Genomic DNA, 23,077 nt, shown 5'->3' with positions numbered 1-23,077 from the left:
GTAGACCGTGTTATGGACCCAGCGTAGCAGAATTGCAATATTTGAATAACAATAAATATAGGTAAAAGCTTCACATAACACACTCAAACTGACACAACAGATTTTGTGGAAAGAATTTTGCATATTAAGTCTTTCACAAAATTGCTCAATTGGTAACACTTTTAGAACAAATGTATCTACATACAGTATATTACAAAGTAGGATTTACCAATACAAGCATTTAACATCTCATATATATTTAATTTCTGTATGTGTAGTGATGCAAAATGCTTGTGTGCCCAAACATTTTGAACGTACACAAAATAAAGATGTTTTTAAATGAGTTAAAATGCAATGGCATTAAGGTGTCAAACTTTTCGATGTTTAATGCAGTATTTAAATGGTCAAATAGTCAAATTTATTAACTTTTTATTTATATGTCCTTACTGGTTCAAATATACTGTATTACTTTTTTGAGTTCAAAAATTACTTTTCGGTATCAAAAAATAGCGTTGAACCTTTGCACCCCTAAATAAATATCACTTAATAGGTCTCTGAGGGTGAAGTGTTACATTTTCCATTCACCGTGGCAACATTAATTCTGAAATAATGTAGCAATGCTGTATGATGTCAGTAAAGTATGCCAGATTGTGCTGGTCTGCTGCATCCTCTAGCAACCTAGTGCTTTGCATTCGACCCATAAAAAAAGTAATATTCAACAATAATGTAGTGGATGTGTTTGTGTCATACTGGTCTACCAATATTTGGCATTCTGCAAATAAGTTTTCTGCTTGGCCAATGTGTTTGAGACAGGACTTTGACGGCATAGCACGGCCGTTCCTGAGCACAGAGTGCTCACATTCTCTCTCTTGTTTGTTGTCGTTGTTAACAGTTCTGTCTAATACTGATAGGAGTCTGTTTAATAATCAGATAGAACGGTTAAACAAAAGTTAAACGGTTAAACAAATACAAAAAACTATTATAAAACATTACGATGCTTTCTTTTTGCTGTCAGCATTAAGCAAATACACATTTATATCATTTAAACAAATCTTTGAATGACTAATGAACATTTAATATTACAAAGCTTGCAAACTTAGTCATTCAGCTGTGAGATCTTGTGAAGTGTGTATGTGTATCCTGCATGATCGCGTGTTCTCTGTGTGATGGTCAGTCCATGTGAATTGAATGCTTTAAACTTTAAACTTGTGATTGCAGTTAATATGAAAATGAACAGTTTGTGCAGGTGGGTAAATATAGACGTCCTCAGAAGACAGTTATCTACTTTGTGATTCTGGAAACTGTGGGACTTTACCAACCAGTTATAGAAAACGTGCTCCAACAGCTTTGGGCCACAGTAGACATACTAGGTGTCTATAGACATACACCCACTGCTTTGTTAATCGCTGTGTATGAGTTGGCACTGTAATCATTTCTTGAAGATTCTCTCAACTGGTCCAAGGAAAAAAATAAAAATAATTAAATAAACAGCACTCAAATTTTTAACTTAGCTTTTTTTTTTTATGTATGGATTGTGTTGAAATGAGAAATGTTTATTATAAATATTCTAATTTAATAATGAAAATACAATAACACCCAAATTTTACATTTATAATGTAAAAATATAATTTCTAGTTTATTATTTGTATGAGCTCTGGACATTGTAGAGATGTCAGGCTTTAAATAGAGTTTTAGACAGTTGTGCTGAAAGTGAGATGACATACAGCCAAGTATGGTGACCCGAACTCGAGACTCGAACCCACAACCTTAGGGTTAGGCGTCAAACTCTCTAACCAGCAGGCCACAACTTTTGGATTTGGAATGTGCTTGAATTTTGAATAACATCCTAGAAAACACTTGATCTTTTTCTTAGAACTTCCAATATAATAATAAAAAAGAATTAATCAAAATTAGAAATTACTTTTTACAAAGATCAAGTGCTGGAAAAGTGCTTGAATTCCACTCTAAAACAACTGTATGAACCCTGAGTGTTTCAGATCAAGTGCATTTCAAATCAGAAATTCCATTTCACTTGGGATACTGCCATCAATGAAAACTGCCTGATGTAGGCAGTAGGCTAATGAAGTAGGTTTTGGAAAAGAGCTAGTGTCTCTTTTTATAATCATTCAGATGTAGGCGTACTGCAATTTCATTGAAAGCTGAAATATGTTTGGCTGAATGCAGATGTTAATGGTGCAAGTGCATGTATGTGTGTGTGTGAGTGGGCGTTTGAAAGTCCCTATGATTGGCCTTTGACCTACTTTCTTTTCCTTCCTCATCTGTAATTGTGTCAGTATGACACTCATATCCCACTGAAAGACGAGGTTTCCACCTCGTATGCTGATTATCTTCGCAGTCTCCTTTCATTCGGTTTATAGGCTTTTTTACACTGAAGGACTGCAGTGTACGTGGCCACAATATTCTTTCTCTCCTCTGTTCTCCTCTCTCTGGCTCTCCTCCTGGCTTCTAGCAGTCGCTTTTTGTTGTTGGTTTTTCTTCCAACTTGGAAGCTGTGTGCTGAAGGAATGCTCTCTCTCACTCGCACTCCTTCTCATTGTTTTATAGCTCTACTCAGCGACAGGCTGGCCCCTTCACAAACGCGGGATAATTAAATGTTTCATTCTTTTTTAAACACTGCTGCTATGCTCCACTCCTTCTCCTCAGGTCTAAGATTATTAAACAGCCGTGTTGTTTTTGAACGAGGGCCCGCAAAAGCACACTTACCATTATAACTGACTGAACTCTGAGGGATATAAACTGTAAATATATGAAAAGTACATAAGTTGTTTATAAACTTAGACACTAAGACTCGGAGTGATGTACAGGTAATGGACTTGAGCTCATAAACACACATGCACAGTCATTCATTCACATTGTTTTGCAAAGCATGACGGTCATGGGATGATCATTGGATTAGTAGGGCTCATATTTTCAGAAAACTACAGAATATTATCACTTCATGAAGTCACACCATCATGGCACTTTTGAACTGTTTCATCCATACTAGGATCTGAGACTAGTGGTTGACCAATATGGGGAAATTTGTCAGTTAGATGCTGTAACTACACCATTATCTTAGCAAAAAGTCTGCTGCTTCTTTGACCTTTCAGAACGAGCTGTATAGGTAGATTTCCTATACAGGTATAGGTAGATAATTTGTTGTAGTTTGCATTTATATTTAATGCAATTAGCTGAACTAATAATTGCAATGAGTTAGGGCTGTGTAAAAAAAATTGAATGCGATTTTCATGCACATCTCATCAGTAAAAACGCTCCATTAATTGGAAGTATTATCTCCAGCACGTGTGTTCAGATCAGGGTTGCCAGGGTTTCACAACAAATCCTGCCCTATTGCTTCTCAAAACTAGTCCAAAACTAATCGCGATTCCAGGATGTTCCCAGATAATAAAAAAAAATGCTTTCCGGGGTTAAAGTCTACGTTTTGTTTTTTGGCATGGTTGTCTTGGTAAAATTAGCATTTTAAGAGCTAAATATCACGTTATTGGTATTGGGGTTGCTTCAAACCGCGGACAGGAAAAACAACCGCAGACTTGGCAACACTGGTTCAGGTGGAGCAGCAGTTACTACACAGAGCCGTAGTCCACCGACAACTAACACAAAATCGCTTTCAAAATCGACAAAGAATCGCCTGCGATTTTAACATCGATTTTGTGTAGATTGTCAGTGAATTACGGCTCGGTGTAGTAAATGCCAATCAGTGTTGCCAAGTCTGTGGTTGTTTGTCATGTCCGCGGGTGGAAGCGACCCCAATAGAAATAACGTGATATTTAGCCCCTAAAATGCGAACTTTACTGAGGCAACCATGCCATAAAACTTAAATTTTAACCCTGGAAAGCATTTTTTTTTATCGGGGAACCTCCTGGAAACGCCATTGGGCTAGTTTTGGACTAGTTTTGAGAAGCAACTGAGCAGGATTTGTTGTGAAAACCTGGCAACCCTGATCTGAACGCACGTGCTGGGAGATATACTTCTAATTACAGGAGCGTCTTTACTGATGAGATGTGCATGAAAATCACATTCGATTTTTTGCACAGCCCTACAATGAGTAACAAGTGGGTAAAAGAAAAAAAAAATTACCCACTTAAATATTATGCAATTATATATTTATGTAATTTTCATAAAGAATCTAATATACTAAAACTAAAAGATAACTACTTTAATGTCATTCCTAATTAATCTCCATGTATTAAATACATTGTAATTAAACCTTTGTAATGATAAAGATGTGATTTATTACATTAAAATAATATCTGAATATAACATTGAATAACACACTACAGTTAGGTAGTACTTTACATGTGCTTTAGTTGTACATATTTAAAGCATTAAAAATAGGTGCACTTGTTTAAAATATATCAGCAAATAAAAAAATAAAAAAGAATGGTTTAAAATGTACTTTAAAAAAAAAATTAGAATTTTGTCATTTTTACAAACTACACTTTTTAAGTGTACTTTAGTTTGCTTAAAAATAATAACATGAAAGTGCATTTTAAGGACACTTAAGAGGCCTTTTGTTTCATTAAAATTATTATATAGTATATATTTTTTTTAAACATACTTTTTGGATTTTAAATGCACTACAATTGTACATTCAATACAATAAAATGCTAGTTTTCACAAGGTTCCATCAGCCAATCAGCTTTGTCATGATTCTATTTTCGTTAATCTCTGAAGTAATTAGTCACGCTTAAAGTTTGGTAACACTCTATTTTAAAGGGTCCGTTACACTTGTTGCATGCACTATACCTACTGTTATAATAATAATAAATTATGCATACATGCAAGTAACCCTAAAAATAACCCTAATCCTAACCCTAACCATATTGTAAGTACATGTAGTTGATTAATTTTACTCAGTACTTAAATGTATAATTACACTATAACAAGGACACCTTAAAATAAATTGCATCCAAAGTTTTAATGAGCAAAGAAGGCAGCATGCAGGTTTGTGTACTTCTGAGCCCACATGCACCAGCCTAGCAACTTCCATTGAGCCTATCGCTATTTCTACTCTTGCATACTATATGCAGGACACTTGAGTTGTGAAATGCAGTCTGTGTCAACCGGAATAGCCTCAGCAATTATATGAAATTGCAATTTACAGTTTTGTTTTGCATCTTGATGTCTTAAATCATGTGATGTGACAAATATTTCACTTCCAGCAGCCAGTGCCCGGTCATTTGAAAGAGGGCTGCGGAGCTGTTGCAATTTGCTGTAGTGTGCATGCCAGTTTCTGGAAGCTTTGACATCCTCCACGTGGTCTCCTCCCCTCTCCTTGCACTCCCTTCCCCCCGTCCCAGCGCACAGTAAAACAACATACACTGTGTGTGGCTGTGTCGGAACGGCAGAGGTTAAAGACGTGCAAGCTTTAGCCACTCCCTTAGCCTACAAAGATTTTCTTTTTTTATATCTTTATCTCCTCCTCCTCTAGTTTCCCTTGTTCTCTCTCACCCTCGCGTTCACTCGCTCGCCCTGGCTTTTGTGTGAGCAGACGTATGTGTGCAGCGCTGTCCAGGAAAGAAAGAATGTGTGTATGAGACAGAAAAGAGAGACACAGACTTCAAAGAGACAGACAGACAGACAAGAAAGGAAGACACGAGGACAAGCGGACGAGCAGCAGTGAAGATTGCAGACATATGCGCGAGCGGAGAATGGAAGACAGTACGACAGGTTTAGCTCCAGTGTGCAACTCTACGGCCACGCTGAACCACCACTGCACCGGTAAAGCAGCGCTGCGGGATTGTGGGGAGAGCTGTGTGTGTGTGAGACTGATGCATGTGTGTCTGCGCTCGCAGTGTATTAGTATGAGTCTTCCTTTTTGTCATTTGGAGGTTCCCTTCTGCACACCACACAGAGAGGAAGTGTGTGTAATGCTTTAACCTCACTACATTGATGCAACTCAGCCATTTATGTGTGTGTTTCGTGAGTAAAGCAGTTTATTTGAATGCTGGTCACCACACCGATAGAGAGCTTTGTGTGGTTATTGTCTTAGAAGTAAAGGTTCTTTATTGGCCTCAATGAATTCACAAAGAACCTTTACCATCCATGCAACCTTTTCATTCCACAAAAGATTATTTACAGTGGACAAAGGTTCTAATCTTGAGATTATTAAAATGTTCTTTACACTAAGAAAAAAAATTTATTTTAAGAACTGTTCACTGAAAGGTTCTTTAGGGAACCAAAACTGGTTCTTCTACGGCATCGCTGTGAAAACCCCCTTTTGGAATCTTTATTTTTAAGAGTGTACTGTAGATGTTAACCATAATTTAATATTTATGATGGCTTGACAAATCTGACATAGATTTCCAGCAAAAATGCTAATTTGCTGTATCTTTTCTTACTCATTTAACTTAAGAGTATTCCCACAGCAGACGATTCCACATTGCAAAAAAACTGTAGACTTAAATTGACTTTTTCTCATTGTTTAAACTCAATGCAACAAACTTAGCACAGAACTTTATGCTTTTGAGTTATGCTTTTTCTTTTATTTTTTTAAACCATTAAACTTGCACATTAATTTACATTGTTAGCAGATCCTTGGACTTTTGTTGAGGAAATAGGTAGACTGGAGGATTTCTCATTTAAGAGTTTTGTTAGAAATGAAATCTGTTGAAAACAGCATTCTAAATGTAAAATAGTGATTCATATTTATAGCTGTCTCAGTTTGGTGTGATATTTCAGGTTTATACTATCATTTAAGTAAATTCACATTTGGGGTCAGATTTTATTCATAAATCTATTAATTTATAAAGTGACATTAATTTAAGACATTTGCAATGTTACAAAATATTTATATTTTAAGTAAATGTATTACAATTCCCACAAAAACTTTAAGAAGCAGTTTTTTTACAGAGATGTTTCTTGAGCAGTAAATCAGCATATTAGAATGACTTCAGAGAATTCAGCTTTGCATCACAGCATGTATCTCTGTCTGTCTTATTCTCTTCTGTCTATATGGTCTATATAACCTTCAATCCTCAAGGATTTTAAAAGCTTTTTGATCTTCCAGATAAGGCTTTCTCAAGTCAGCATTCAAGGATTATCTTGACACGCTGTCTTTTTCTATGTTTTTTTTCTTGTGTGCGTATGTGTAATGCTTGTATCTGTGTCTTGTGGCTTTTTCTTGGGATGCCACGTCTGTACAGTCTGTTTGTGGTGTCTCATTCATGGTGAACTGGCTTGGGGCAATATAAGCAAATCTCTTTGTAAGTGTGTGTTTAAAAGTGTGTGTGTGTGTGTGTGTGTGTGTGAGACTGGTTAGGGTTAGAGCATTAATGCTGAGGATGTGAAAAAGAAATACTCAGGTTCAGTGGCTGAATTTGGGCAGAATACTGCCTCTGGTCAGGGTGTTTCTCCTTTCATTGTAATAAATGCTGGTTAAGAAACAATAAAAAAGTGAATGATTAACCAATGTGTGTGTGAGTGTTTTTGCTCACACCATTTGTGAATCTACCTGTAGTATGTGTTCAGCTTGTGTTCAGATTGTGTTTGTATTTTTGCAGATGGTACACAAGCTTTTCTGTTGACTTCCTTCTGTCTCACTTTTCCTTCTTAGTTCTCTTCTTTAATGAAAGCTGAAGTGTCTGATATTGTTTTAAAAATGGTAAAACACTTTCTCCCATCTGGGTTTGTATGCAGAGACAACTGTAAGTAAACCATTACAGGTTTATTTCCTCTAAGTGTAAACAATGTGTCTCTGTGTCGCTTTCAATACATTGCTCTGTTTGTTTAAGCATCCAGACCAGCCCTGCGCAACAAAGGCTCGACCAATAGCGTGAGTGTTGGGTTTGTCTCACCAATGGTATATGATGGAAACCTGTTTGAAAACATTATTTTTGCAGTTCTGTTAGTGTTGCAGAAAAAGGGGTCATAAAGGGGTCATATGATGCGATTTCAAGTTTTTTCTCTTTGCAGTGTTACAAGCTGTTTGTGAATACATAAGATCCCTAAAGATTTGCATAACACCGCCCAAATGTTGACGCAAAGAAAGAAGGCGTAACTTTATTGTTGTTGCCACCACCAAGGCAACCATGTTGTGGAGACACTGTGCGTTTCATTGCAAAAGTGAAAATACTTTGTTTGGCCTTCCAAAAGAGGACACGACTAGAAATCATTGGTTTAGTTGTATTCACAACACTATTCTCGAACAGTTCAAATATTCATATGTGTACAACTAGAGTTCCACGATTTATTGAATGCAAATATCATGATTTTCATGCGCATTTTGTCAGTAAAGCCGGTTCTGTGATTAGCGATAAATCTCCATCAACTGCTTTCAGGTGTAGCAGCATTTGCTACACAGAGCCTTAGTTCACTGACATGCAATGCAAAACTACGTTCATAAGCGCAGACGATTTAGGATTTTTAAATCGAAGAAATCATTCGCGATAATGACAGCTGTTTGCGTATCTTCTCAATGAACTATAGAAATGCTGCTCCATCTGAGAGCATGTGAAAATCCCACATTTAATAACGTTTTTACTCCGTCATTAAGTTCACTTAATGTCAGTCGAGTGTTTAAAATAAATCCTTCTGTGAGATTATATGGCTTCTTAAAATGAATAATTAAGGCAAACGAGATTTCATTGTATTCTAAGCAGTAATAATCGCTGTTGATTAGCATTTTATTATAGATGTACTTATGATGATTTGTTTGTCGTTTCTCTGATCACAAATGCAGATGGTTTTATGTGTAAAAATACAGTACAAATCATTATAATCTGTAATTATGTCCTCACTGGACAGAATTAATGCCTAGTTTGTAATGGGTTTTAATATTTTTGTCTAGGCACTCAGGGAAATGGCATCACAGTGTAGTAAGGGGCGTAACATTTGAGTCACATGCTTGAGATATTCGCCCAATCACAATGCAATGGATAGCTGGCCAATCAGAGCACACCTCTGATCCACTGATTTTCAGAACGATGAGCTTTGTAGAAATCGTTGTGTTTCAGAAAGGCGGGGCATTGAGGAGAAACAATATTGTACAATATGTGGAAAATAATGTTTTTTAACCTTAAACACATAAACACTTTCCATTAAACCAAATACACAAAATGTAATGAAAAGATGAAAAGATCTCTCTCTTTCTCTGTCTAATATCAATTTGTAACTTTTCACATCATTTAAAAGGAAGCTGACAAACAGCACAGTTGGACCGACCATCTACTGTATAAAGACTTTTATGGTTGTATGTACAGCTCATGGCTGTGCAATATTTAAAAATACATATATATTAAAATGTACAAATCATAACATGCATATCGTGATAACTTAGTCGCTGAATATTTGCTTAATACTGATTTTAATACTTCAAAAAGTTAGGAAAAGTCCAAATTTTTTATTCAACAAAAAAGTCAGAGAAGACTCGTCATCCAGGTGTGTAAATATAAACTAAATTATTTCGTGATTAAATAAACAAACAAACTTTATTTGTACAAATGAGTACGTCCCAACAATGAGGTTTCACAAGACTTTTTTTTTTTTTGTCCTCAAAATACAGATAGGTAGCTACACGTGTATACACACACGTTCTATTACAACCGTTTGCTTGTATTTGGCGCTGGAGTTGAAGTACTGTACGTTAGGAGAGATTCCAGCTGAGAGAATCTCTCAGACAACTTTCACAGATGGACAACTGCTGTGTGTGTGTTTGTGTAGGACATGTTAGTGTGTTTAAGTTTATCTAGCACTCAGAGGTTAGTTCGAAATTGTACAATATATATCTAAACTTTGTGAATGTGTGAATAGAAACTTCTAGCTTTTCCACTTATGTTTGCCTGGACGTCTGCACAGATATAAATATCTATACATATATGTATACCATGAGGAAATCATCTTTGGATGCTAACAAAATATCACCAGAAATCTACCATGGTATAACCACTAGGTTTTTGGCCACAGTACCATGTATTTTTGCACATCCATTCCATAGATGGTGATTCTGAAGCTTTCTTTAAAGGACTTTGAAGTACTGTGGCATTCTGAATATGCTATTACCATCTGATACCATGATTGTGACGTGATTCTTCCTGATTCTTTTGATACAATGCTGATAGTGATATCTTGAGGCCAGGGTGTCTGAAGGCCAGTGCTGTATTGATATTAGTATTAAACAGTTTAGTGACGGCAAATAGGACGATGTATACCTGTTAAGTAACACAGGGTAAATCAATGTGTGGTTTTATAGAACGGATGTGGCGTTCTTTGTGCAATTCTGTGATAATCCTGCTAATTCATTAGCAAATGTGCTGCTGTGTAAACCCTGTCTTCAATTTTCTCAGTGCAGGTTGCACAGTTTAATGTCTTTAAACAAACATGTCACCACACGAGTTAAACAATTTAAAGCCACTGTGAGGCAGTAAGCTGGAATCTGCAGCACAATAATTAGCACTTCAGGGAGACAAACATTTTATTATTTCCGTGCACAGACCTTCATTATTGGGCACATGTTGGCTGTGTTTACAATGGAATGCTATGTACTGCATACTGTGCAGTGTGCACTGTTCATTGCCTACTATTCTTTTTTTTAATACTAAGTGTAACAGTATGTACTGTATTATGCTGAATTGTTCAGGTGTTTTTTGTTTTTATTTAATTTAATTTTTATTTTTTTAGAAAATGTAAACAATACTATGTCATGCTGAAGTGACAAATTACATCATGAATAATAAAAAATGAATAATAAAAATGAATAATAATAAATAATAATAAACGTGCATATAAATATAACTATGTACATTTTAAAACAAGTATAATAGTATTAGGGATTAGCAATGGGCTTAAAAATTATCACAATATTTCTAGTATTTATTTCCAATTACAATTTTAATCCTGTTTCTTTAGAGAAAAGTATTATCTTTTCTATTTTTTACCCAAAATAGGGTTTTGTGAGCATTGCTGAGTAGCCTACACACGTAATGCATTGACTGTTTAATTCATCCTGGAAGCCGGAGGGCATCCTTGTGCAGAAACTCCACATGCATAGCAGAAGTAATACTACTGACAACGCTCCAGGATATACCTAATATGGACAAAGGTATCCAGTTATCGCTGAATAAGACGCACAATGGAGATTTTAGCTGATGAAACTTGAAGACAATAAACATACAATTGCACAGAATATATGGTTTATCTGTGTTCTTCAAGCATTCTTGGGTATTTTTTACAAGGAAAGTATGTTTATAATGCAATGACCGATGAATACAATCAGTTAAATGGTTTAAAAAGTCATTTCTTTATTTATTTTCAGTAATCTATCAAAATATTTAAAAAGGTTTGCTGCATTTTTAAAATAGGCTACGTTACATAAAAAAAGTTTTTTAGAGAGAAAATTATATTAATAAGTTGCATTTTATTATTTCATTCAGAAATAGGCGTAATGCCGACACAAAATGTTTACAAATATTATAATAAACACTGTAAACATAGCTATGCTTTTTTAGTTCCCCTCACTCCACAACAAATCCTTTCAATTAACAGTAGTCTATTTAAAAAAGAACAAGAATAAAAAATAGCCTATAAGAAATTATAGCTACATAAACATATCCTTTCTAATTTAATTCAATTCTAATTTAAAATAATCCTGTCGGCTAACAGGTAGAGTAATAATCGGATAACGAACGTTGGTTGTCAGTGAGAAAAAAGAACCGAAACGAACATCCCTACCCTTGATGTAAAACTACATGTTTTATTTAATTGAATTGCATTTAATTTAAATTTAACTGCATTTTTTTCAAATGCCCCAATTGCTGAAGGGTCTGAACAACTTTTTTGTACAAGTTCAAGTTGCACTGTTATATCGCAATATATTGTAGAATGTCACAATATATTTAAAATCGCTTCTGGATTTGTTAGTCACATGGAAATGTTATAATATCAAGTTAAGCACATTGAACTGTGGGATACAGTATAACATTACAGTGTATACTGCTATCTGGGTATTGCATACAGTAAGTTGCATAGTATGCTTAGTAAAATGCTTACTGCAAGAATTGGTATGGTAGTACAGTAGTTGTTCCAAACAGCTAGTGGTTATTTGGTGGATCTCTGTGCTGCCTTTGTATTAGTGGATTAGTGAATTAGTTTAACCAGAGTCTGTTTTGTCTTTTAAACATCAGCACAGCTCAAACTGTCCATTATATAAGAAGGAGAAAAGGTGGTGAAAATAAGTACCACTTACTATCTAATCCCACATATGCCCCACAGATGTTTTAGTGCGTGTGTGTGTGGTTTTGTGTGAGGAAGAGTATGTGTGTATCTTGTGTGTCAAGCCCCGGGACATTACAATGAATCATTAACATGAAGATTCAGTGCCGTGTAGTTAATCGTGTCTGTTACATGCATGCTGGCCTGCTGAAGGCAGAGGAATCTCATTCATGAAGCTACACTGAGCCACTCTCACTGCAGTCTTAATATTCTGTTAGAGTTGTTGTGTCATCTTTTATGACTTTCTTCACAAAATCACAACAGGAGATAAAAAGCAGAGTATATGATTCATTGTATTGACAGCAAAGCAATTGTAAAGATGATGAATATTCAAGCTCTCCTGAACAGTCTAGTGTGGAAGCTCATCACCTTGAGATGAGGACAGAGCGCAAGCGTCTTCCTCCCTAGTCTCTAATATGCAACTGAGCTTTCATTTCTGTGACACATGTACGAGTATGTAATCCCCTGTGTGTGGATATGCTGAATTATGTTTTGTTTAATGTTTAATTCATATTGCTTGCATGCAACAATGATTCCCAGTCTCAAGAGGCTGTCTGAGCAAGTCTGTGTAACTGGTACTTCTATAAAAGGACTATAACCCTACAAAAGTGTGACTTTAATTTATAAATAGTGTTGATTTTTATTTTTATTTTTGTTTTTTCCTTGGGCAAATAAATAGGCACCCTTCAGCAGGTAGCTTCATGGCGATTACTTTTATAAGGGCAAACACCACTCACTCATCAGTGTTCTAGTTAGGATTATAAATATCTCCTGTTAGCATAAGTTTCGGGTTCAATGTGTAGTGTGAATCTTTGCATGTTAACCGAGAGTTGAGAGATGCATCACGGCTTGAAAGCAGAGTGTCAATTTATTTCAGAATTTTTGCTCTTATCTCCCACATCTTTGAGGTCACTTCCTGTATGAGCTCACCTCTGCAAAATGACTCAAAGCAGTATTACAGAGGCCTTGCACAGCTTCCCTTTTGTGGCTTTCCCTGCCTTTCACAGTCACATGTTGAGCAATTACCATACTGCAAATGCAAAAATATAAAAAAAACATGGTATTATACTGTAGCAGTCTTTTTTTTTTTAATAAAGTTTGGACCATGGTATTGCAAAGTGTATTTTCAGTTACTTTTAACAATACTATGCTTAAAAAAAGGCTGTGGTAATACTGTTTTTGGACTGTTTTTGGATGATTTGTACAATCGCTTACATAGTACTACAATATATTACATCGTTCCATAGTACTACAATTAGAGCTGAAACAACGAATCGATTTAATCGATTAAAATCGATTATTAAAATAGTTGTCAACTAATTTAGTAATCGATTCGTCGCTAAATAAATTTTATTTGCCATAAGCGGCTCATTTCGTGCATATTTCAAATCTGCGGTGACCAAAGTGTGGCAGTAATGAGCCACCGGAGGTTTTACTCAGCCAGTACAGCAGGTGAAGTAGCGAATAGCCAATAGCTGGCCTCGTTTTATGTCACGTGCTTCCCGAACAGCGTCTCTGCAGCATTCAGCGGGAAGTGGGAGTACTTTACTTTGAGCCTTCAAAATGAAGAGTAACCTGTAAACTCTGCACTACTGAACTGTTTAAGGGGCCGTTCACATATCGTGTCTTTTGCGTGCTCAAGTTCGTTATTTCCTATGTAGGCGCGCAGTATGCACTCTCATAATGGAAGCGACGCGGTCGCGACACGCACGCGGTGCAATGCGCCCGTTTTTCCAGGCGCGTCCACACCGCATCCATTTATCCTTTGCTGAAATTTCCGGGTCTTCATGGAGAGGGCACGTCATGGAGAGAGCACGTCATGGTTGCTTAGCAAAGGCAGACGCCTCAGGGGCGCTTCTGCCCGAGCGCTTTGGAAAGAAGGAGAAAGCGGCGCGACTAGCGTTTTCCACGCGTTTTTAGGTGCGATATGTGAACGGCCCCTAAGAATTTTATTTGTGCAGATTCTCCAGTACAAGGTTGTTTGCAAATGTTTAGTCGTAAAAGCTGATAACATTGCTTTTTAACAGTTAACATTTAAAGCTTTACAAACATGTTATGTGATCAGTTTGTCGTTTACCAGTTCAAAATTCAGTCGTGCAGACTAATTATGACTGAATGAGAGAGGTAAATGTTTGAGTATATTTAAAATGCACTTCTTCTCTAAGTATTCACTGCTCTTTTTCACACAGCAGGTTTTTTGTGTGTGTCCCAATTTTTTTTTTCTGGACAACCTTCTGATGGATTTTACTTTAAATTGTGATTTCCATTCAGGTTTCATGCCATTGGCACTTTTTTTTCGTAGGATTATTTACAATTTCACAGCATAAGCTATAAAGCTTTTTCCCAGTAAATAATAAAATACAATGCACTGCAATTTTATTCTGTTTTATCCTTATACTTCGTGAAAATATGTTCTCAAAGATTCCTTAAGCTTTGTTTGGGATGTTAAACTACTTTAGGAGCTCTAAGGACTGCCATGGTGAAAACAATATTTGAAATCTCCTTGTGAATTTTGCTAGAGTATGGGTCAGTGTTTTGATTGCAGAAGAGTTCGACAAAGGATTACTAACATAATAAAACAACTCCAGGTATATTTTTGATGAGGATATGACAATGCAAAATGGTTAAAATCTCTTAAAAATCTATGCTGAATGATAAAGACCCTTTATTAATAATTTACTTGGGGAAAAAATGGAAAAAACTAAAATATAAGTACATAAACCGATTAATCGATTAATCGTAAAAATAATCGACAGATTAATCGATTATCAAAATAATCGTTAGTTGCAGCCCTAACTACAATGACTTTTTAAAACAAATTGTATACAGTACTATTGTGGTTTTTGGAGTATCACAGTTTTCTCAAAAGTACCACAGTACAAAATAGTTCATTTTACAGACCTGTTCTACATAGACAGGGGCCAGGGGATAGTGGCCTTCAGCTCTTCTGCATTGTTGGGTCTGGCATATCGCATCTTCCTCTTCCTCCCAATTCCCCATAGATTTTCGGTGGGGTTAAGGTCAGGCGAGTTTGCTGGTCAATTAAGAACAGGGATACCGTGGTCCTCAAACCAGGTACTGGTATCTTTAGCACTGTGTGCAGGTGCCAAGTCCTGTTGGAAAATGAAATCTGCATCTCCATAATGTTGGTCAGCAGCAGGAAGCATGAAGTGCTCTAAAACTTCCTGGTATACGGCTGTGTTAACCTTGGACCTCAGAAAACACAGTGGACAAACACCAGCAGATTACATGGCACCCCAAACCATCACTGACTGTGGAAACTTTACACTGGACCTCAAGCAACGTGGATTATGTTCCTCTCCTCTCTTCCTCCAGACTCTGGGACCCTGATATCCAAACGAAATGCAAAATTTACTTTCATCAGAGAACAAAACTGGATCACTCCGCAGCAGTTGAGTCCTTTTTGAAGCGAGACACTTCTGACGCTGTCTGATGTTCATGAGTAGCTTGACACAAGCAATGCGACAGCTGAAACCCATGCCTGGCATATGTAGTGGTTCTTGAAGCACTGACTCCAGCTGCAGTCCCTCTTTGTGAATCTCCCCCACATTTTTGAATGGGTTTTGTTTCACAATCCTCTCCAGGGTGTGGTTATCCCTATTGCTTGTACACTTTTTTTCGTCCACATCTTCCTTCCCTTTGCCTCTCTATTAATGTGCTTGGACACAGCTCTGTGAACATCCAGCCTCTTTTGCATTGACCTTTTGTGTCTTGCCCTCCTTGTGCAAGGTGTCAATGGTCGTCTTTTGAACAACTGTCAAGTCAGCAGTCTTCCCCATGATTGTGTAGCCTACAGAACTAGACTGAGATTAGATTAGAGTGTGGCACCAGGTGTCTTCAATATTGAACCTTTTCACAATATTCAAATTTTCTGAGATACTGAATTTGGGATTTTCCTTAGTTGTCAGTTTTAAACATTAAAACATTTGAAATATATCAGTCTGTGTCTAATGAATTAATATAATATTCGAGTTTCACTTTTTGAATGGTATTAGTGAAATAAATCAACCTCTTGATGAAATTCTAATTATATGACCAGCACCTGTGTATATATGTGCTTAATACAGTAAGTGCATTATCTAAGTAATAACTAGGTATTAACCTAGTATATACCCCTAAATCAAACCTTAACTCAGCCTTATTTTACTATTTAACTTTCCTGAGGAAGTACAATGAAAGTGGTTGTGTAAAATAAAGCGCAACCAAAAAATATGATATCATTATAGTACGATGGAACTGTGTGCTAAAAGAATATGGTACATGTCTAATAAAACATGATAAATCTATAGTACTTTTTGCAAGCATTCAGGTCCATTTAATTATGGAATGCACGTGTGAGAATATAATAACCCTATTTCAGTTAAATGTTTTGTTCTCTAAACCATATAAGACTCTCACACAGACATAACCAGTTTAGACATGTGCAGCCTTTTGCTCTACTCCAGTTTAAAAGTGTGCTGAGTGTTTTAATGATCTCCTAACCCCCGGCAGCGTGACTTGATTATTTTCTTTGCCAGGTACACAAGAGATATCTCTGCTGCCTCATGAAGGTCAAGTCCAACCCCGTTTTGTGTGCGGCCAGTCAATGCTTCCGTCTATCCCTTATCTTGTACTCCGGAAGCTCACAGCTAAACACCATGACAGATTATCAGAGCTATCTGTTAACATGAAGTGTTGCAAATGATGAACATTAAAAAGACACATCAATCAATGCTAGCGAATGTTGTGTTTGTGTGCGACTGGAGCCTGAATGCAGCTGATTGCACCACTGAGTCTTATCTCAGCTGTATATCTGCCATCTAATCCTGAGGACTTCCTCCATAGACCTCCAGTCAAAATGAAGCATGCCAAAAACAAGTCTTACGAGCATGCAGTCTGGCCACGTGCCATGAGATTGTGCGCATGAGCGTATGTTGGGCTCTGGTCCGAGTCTGGGTGGTTTGCGTATCTTCTATGCAAGATAAATTGGTTTTATTCTGAGGTTATGTGTGTTAGGTTGGAGGTGTGTGTGCATTTAAGTGTACGTGCTCAAGGGGTGGGGGAGAAAACTAAGGAATGTGATGAGCTATTGTGAAATATGACATGTGCGTAGGCCTTCCTTCCTCTTAGCCCACAAGGAATCATGGGTAGAAATTTGGAAGAGGCCAAATTTATCTGCATTTTAGGTGTATCCCAATCTGGAGTAACGTCACACCATTGATATATATTCGGTGGAGGTTACCTGGGGATACTCCGTCACCTTCCAACCCTCTCTTTGTCTTTCTGTTTAGTGTGCTCCCTCTGCCCTTGGTTTTTCCATACACTCTGCCAGTATCAAACAACCTCCCAAAGCGATTTCCTCTCAAAGAAATGCATTGTATTATAAACGTTTGCCCTCTCCATGTTTCCGTGGTCTGCTGAGATAAGACGGTTTAAGAGGAAGGACCTGCAGACAGGGAGGAAACCACGGGCAGAGAAAGCAAATGAAATATTGCAGCCGTTTCGCAGCCCTCTAGAGATTGGATTTTATTGGCAACTTCCTGCAACCTTGAAATGTTTGCACTTAGTTTCTTGGTCAAGTTTTGACTATAAAACAGTTGAGCGTTGTTGGTGTGTATTGGCTTGTGTCTGGTGTAGCCTATATATTCACCCCAGTGGAGTCTTTTGTGGTGACTATATATGTTCACGTGTGTCCAGGTTCCTTAAGTCACCGACTTTTATTCATTGAAGGATAACGTGCATCATATTATTAAAAGTTTTACAGGCAAAAAAAAAGCTCTGTTTTGTATTGTCAACTGTGTATAGTTGTATGAAACACAGCTCACACAGAAGTCAATTTCAAAACAAGCAGCTTTCTGTTAGTCCTGTTGCAATTCACTTATGTGAATTTGTATAGAAATGACAAAATCAGAAAAAACCTTTCTTCCATGTAAACTTTGCATTTGTTCATAAACTTTTGTGTTCTCTATCAGAAGTTTTGCTTTCCCCCAGGAAACTTTGCATTTGCTTGCAAAAGCATTGGAATGTATAAAGAATTTACTCCCAAAACACATTAATTTCCATCATCAGTTTCGATTAATTTCTCGGGGGAATGCAAAACTTTGTGAGAAAATTACAATCTTGCTTAAAGTAATAGTTCACCCAAAGATGAAAATTACTCGATGATTTACTCACCCTCAAGCTATCCTAGCTGCATATTCTTCTTCACAGGCAATTTCCTGAACACACTTACCTGTTCACCAGTTAGTGGAAGCTAGAGAGATTACAGTTAGTAAATGTTTAAATATGGATATTTTTCTTATACAAATGCAGTAGTTCACTTTAGGAGGCCTTTATTAACCCCCAAAGCCATGTAGAGTACTTTTTAGGATGGATGGATGCATTTTTTGGGGGGGGATTTAATATCTCAACCCCCATTCACTGCCATTATAAATATTGGAAGAGCCAGGACTATTTTTAATATATCTCTGATTGTATTCGTCTGAAAAAAGAAAGTCATTTATAGTACACCTAGTAAATCGTGAGTTTTTTTGAGTGAACTGTACCGTTCCCACTTTGTAGCATTAGATTTGCATTGTCAATCCTGTGAAGGAGCTACTCCATACTATTGCCTCAGGTTTGATCCTCTACACAAGAATTATTCAAACTATAAGCGCTATGTTTGGCTGCTTTGCCTCAGAAAGAGTCTAATTTATAGAAAGCCTTGGTGTTCACTCTGTTACTGGCTTTGAGATCTGATGTAGATCTGAAGAGAGTAATTCACTAATAATTCTGCTTCCTGATTACATTGTTTATTTGCACATGTTATCTTCAATCTAGCATCACTACAGGAAATGCAAATGGAGGTAATGTTATGAACACAACCACAAAAGTATTGCCCAATCATTTAAGGATTTACTGTTGCCGTAATCAATCAAAAAGCACATAATTTGAACATCAAATTCAGTCTTACCCCCAGCTTCTCATGGGTGATATAACATCAGATATTCACCCCTGATTATTCTTTGAAATGCTTCCATAATCTGGACTTCAGATGTCAAGACTTTAAAAAGGAAATAAAGCAAACAGCACAGAAGGTGATTCATTTTTAATGATAGTATTCGTGATTCACCAAGGCAGGAATGAAAGGTTTGATATGCTACTCTGAGAGACTAAGTATCGATCAATAGTTTTGCGCTCGCTTGGCGTCTCTGACCCACAACAGACGATGGCTTGGACAGCATCAGGAGGTTGATTGTGGTTGAATCGTTTCGCTCTCCATTGCTGCGATTTGCCAGATTGGACCAACTGATCTTTGTGTTAAGGGATAACGGTAAAGTGTGTTAGCTCAGCTATTGGCCCAGTATCTAGCTAATGTACTTGGCTTCATGTCTAATATTGGACTCTGGGTTAGAGTGCACAGAGGGTCCCATTGTTGGCTTGTTTGACTTGTTTTGTTTGGTTATTTAACCACTGACTTCCTGTTAGTAGGTTGTGGGTTGGTCTGTGTGAGTGGGTGCCAGGGCATTCCTGAACCTCCTCCCCATCTCCACACAGAGCTCCGCAATGACCCAAAAACTGCAGGGACCCTTATCATTAGCGCTGTGTAGGAAATTAGTCGATTTTTCAAGAGCTGGATGTGTGGTGTGGTAATAAGCTTCTTGTATTTGTGCCCATGTGTTTTGTTTGTGAATTCTGTGTGGGTGAGTGTGTGAGTACTTCCAGTGATTTATTAGTGGTGTAAAAATGTCCCATGGTTTGGTTTCAAGCTTGGAGCTGAGATGTGTCGGTGTGTGAGAGTTTGAGTTGTTATATGGTATTTTATGCCCCTTAAGCTAGCTAACCGCAGCTCAGAATGCAGGGCCTCTTTGATCAGGGAAGCAGTCCAGCAATCAAAATCCCAACCACAGTAACGCCTGGCAGCTGACTGCAGCGCTGCAGAACAATCCAATACCCCCCATCCAGAACCCAACACTGCAGCACCAGTAATACTGCTAACCTTCTGAAAATCTCCTCTTATGTCGTTACAAAAACTTTATTGCTTCTGTGAAAAATAAAAGAAGATAATTTAAGAAAAGTCACAATTTTGTCAATACACAAAGTCAAAACTGTTTGGTTTGCCAGCATTCTTCCTATATATATATATATGTAAAGTACGACTTTGTCAAAAGTGAAATATTAACATGGTATCTGTATTATTTTTTTCATTTTTTCAGACAAAACAAAAACAGTTTATTAAAGGGATAGTTCACCCAAAAATAAACCATGATGAAATGAACCACTGATGTCACATGGACTATTTAAACTTTTTGAACGTGTCAGTTGCATTGCTGTCTATGGAAGACCAGAAAGCTCTCGGATTTCATCAAAAATATCGTGAAAATATCTATTTGTGTTCTGAAGAAGAACCCAAATCTCTTATGGGTTTGGATCAACATGTGGGTGAGTAATTAATGACAAAAGTTTCATTTTTTAGGTGAACTATCCCTTTAAGCCTAGCTCACACTAGAGGACCGACTCTTCTGGTTCTGTCGTGTTTGACTGCTAGTTCATGTCTGTTAGCTTTGAGGGTGTATATAAGTGCTACTGTACTACTCAAAAGGGACACAATTCACGTTTTACAAATATTTGCTTATAAAATACACTATTTAAATAACATCTTCAATAAAATGTTCTATGTTTTTGCAACATCAAATATTGATGAAATGACAACTGTTTATAAAAAGTATAAAACCTGTTCTGAAATCCAGCCTACCTGTGTTTACATTTACATTTTACATTTACATTTTATTCATTTAGCTGACGCTTTTATCCAAAGCGACTTACAATTGCTATATATGTCAGAGGTCGCACGCCTCTGGAACAACTAGGGGTTAAGTGTCTTGCTCAGGGACACATTGGTGTCTCACAGTGGATTCAAACCCGGGTCTCCCACACCACAGACGTGTGTCTTATCCACTGCGCTAACACCACCCCCTAAGATGCTTTAGATGTTTAGATGCTTTCATTATCTCTGACATGTAACAGAGCATGAATAGCAGCAGCCAATGCAATTGCTTGAGGAAAGAGCCAAGACTTAATGCATAAAATGGCCTTTGCTTACCACCGATTTCATCTGTACTGTAACTGATAAGCTGTGCTTCCCACGTCCCTTACTGTCTCATTCATATTTTTTTTTGCCTCTTTTCTTCTTATTCTGTTTTGTGTATAAACAGCCCCAAGCCCAATCATTGAGAATCAATGTTGTTTGTCGACGTTAGTGGTGTCTGGTGCTTTTCAAGATTGGAAAAAGCACAGATGTCACTTATCAATGGGAAATGTGCTTTGAAGAAGGGCTACAGTGGTGCTCTATATGAACAGTGTGTCCACTAATGATCTATGAATATATTCATGTAGACAGCAGAGAGCTGTTTTGAATTAATGCTACAGTATGAGAGTTATGTGGAATGGTTTATGCTTTTATCGCCAAAATAATTCTAGATAAAAGGGATTTTTGAGAGAAGTTTGGAATTAATAAGATTTTGTTCTTGTTTTTGAAAGAAGTCTCTTAAGTTTTACAAAGACTACAATTATTTGATAAAAAAAATACAGTAAAAACAATAGTATTGTGAAATATTATTACAATTTAAAATAACTATTATATTTTAAAACGTAATTTATTTCTGTGATATTAAAGCTACATTTTCAGTCATCATTACTCAGTCTTCAGTGTCACATGGAACTGTAGTGTATGTAAAATTGCATTGTGATTTTATATAAATGTATAAATAAAATGTATTGCTGCAGGAGCTACATACACACACACACACACACACACACACACATATATATATATATATATATATATATATATATATATATATATATATATATATATATATATATATATATATTTTTTTTTTTTTTTTTTTTTTTAATTTTTTTTTACAATTTAATGGAGAAAATATATCTGACAAGACTTATATTGTGCATCTGTACTATATGATGAGAAAGTCATCTTTGTCTCTCTTTCTCTGGCAGATGACAGTATTTCTGCCGCGAGCACATCAGATGTGCAGGACCGCCTGTCGTCTCTGGAGCTGCGGGTGCAGCAGCAGGAGGATGAGCTGACGGTGATGAAGGCCGCGCTGGCAGACGTACTCAGACGTCTGGCTCAGTCGGAGGACTCCGCAGCCGCTGCCAAAAAACAGCAAAGCAGCAAAGGTAACCTAGCACTGCCGTGTGTGTGTGCATCTTTGCCTCTAGTGATCCTCGCACTGTTTACATGCAGGAAGTGTAGGAGCGCGGCCAGACCAGGATCTGTTAACAGTTTCAATCTAGCCTTGACCCACGGCGCTGAACGTTTCCATTTGAACAGCAGCTGTGTGTGTGTGTGTGAACGTGTGATCTTGGGGGCTGCTTAAGGGAAGGCATTTAAATGTTTGACCATTAAAACTGACTTCACTTTGTTCTCCGTTTAACACACCGTATAAAACACACTGGCTGCCTCGTGCCCTGTTTCTCTCGCTCTCACGCACACACGTATACAACGTGTGTATATTTAAACTTTATGCAGCTTAAAGTTTTTTGATGTTAAAATACTTTAGTCCTTTCCTGGTTTAATATGTAAAGACTAAGGATGACTTACGAGAGTGTAAACAGTGTGGCGCTGACAAAATATTCCTCTGTTTGTTTGAGCGGCCCATATTAATCTACTATTAAACACAGGTTTTTAGAAATATTGAGAGAAACAATAAATGTTTCTTGTTCCATTGATGTTTAGGAAAGTAGTAGGGCAGTACACAATCACATTTTGTGTAAAATAACAATTTTTAGTGTTTAAAGTAAAGAATGACAAGTCAAGTGCATTGAATTGCATTTTTGGATGCAATCTTATATAGTATTCCTTGCT

At 37.0% G+C, this 23,077-nt stretch overlaps 1 protein-coding gene across 6 annotated transcripts in view; it reads left to right on the top strand.

Moving 5' to 3' along the window:
- The window catches only part of LOC127969851 (echinoderm microtubule-associated protein-like 4), an 88,130-nt gene that overhangs the window by 24,868 nt on the left and 40,185 nt on the right, over nt 1-23,077 (top strand). For 2 of the 6 annotated variants that reach the window (XM_052571974.1, XM_052571973.1), the window contains exon 2: nt 22,207-22,389. In XM_052571974.1, the coding sequence (XP_052427934.1) occupies nt 22,207-22,389 (183 nt within the window). Of the gene's footprint in view, nt 1-5,298; nt 5,722-22,206; nt 22,390-23,077 lie in introns of those variants that run through there. The other 4 variants (XM_052571971.1, XM_052571972.1, XR_008156377.1 and 1 more) reach the window with 4 other exon arrangements.

The sequence above is a fragment of the Carassius gibelio genome, chromosome B13, assembly GCF_023724105.1.
Source record: "Carassius gibelio isolate Cgi1373 ecotype wild population from Czech Republic chromosome B13, carGib1.2-hapl.c, whole genome shotgun sequence".
NCBI classification, from domain to species: Eukaryota; Metazoa; Chordata; class Actinopteri; order Cypriniformes; family Cyprinidae; genus Carassius; species Carassius gibelio.
Note: the sequence above shows the minus strand (reverse complement) of the source record. Positions and strands in the feature narration are given on the sequence as shown.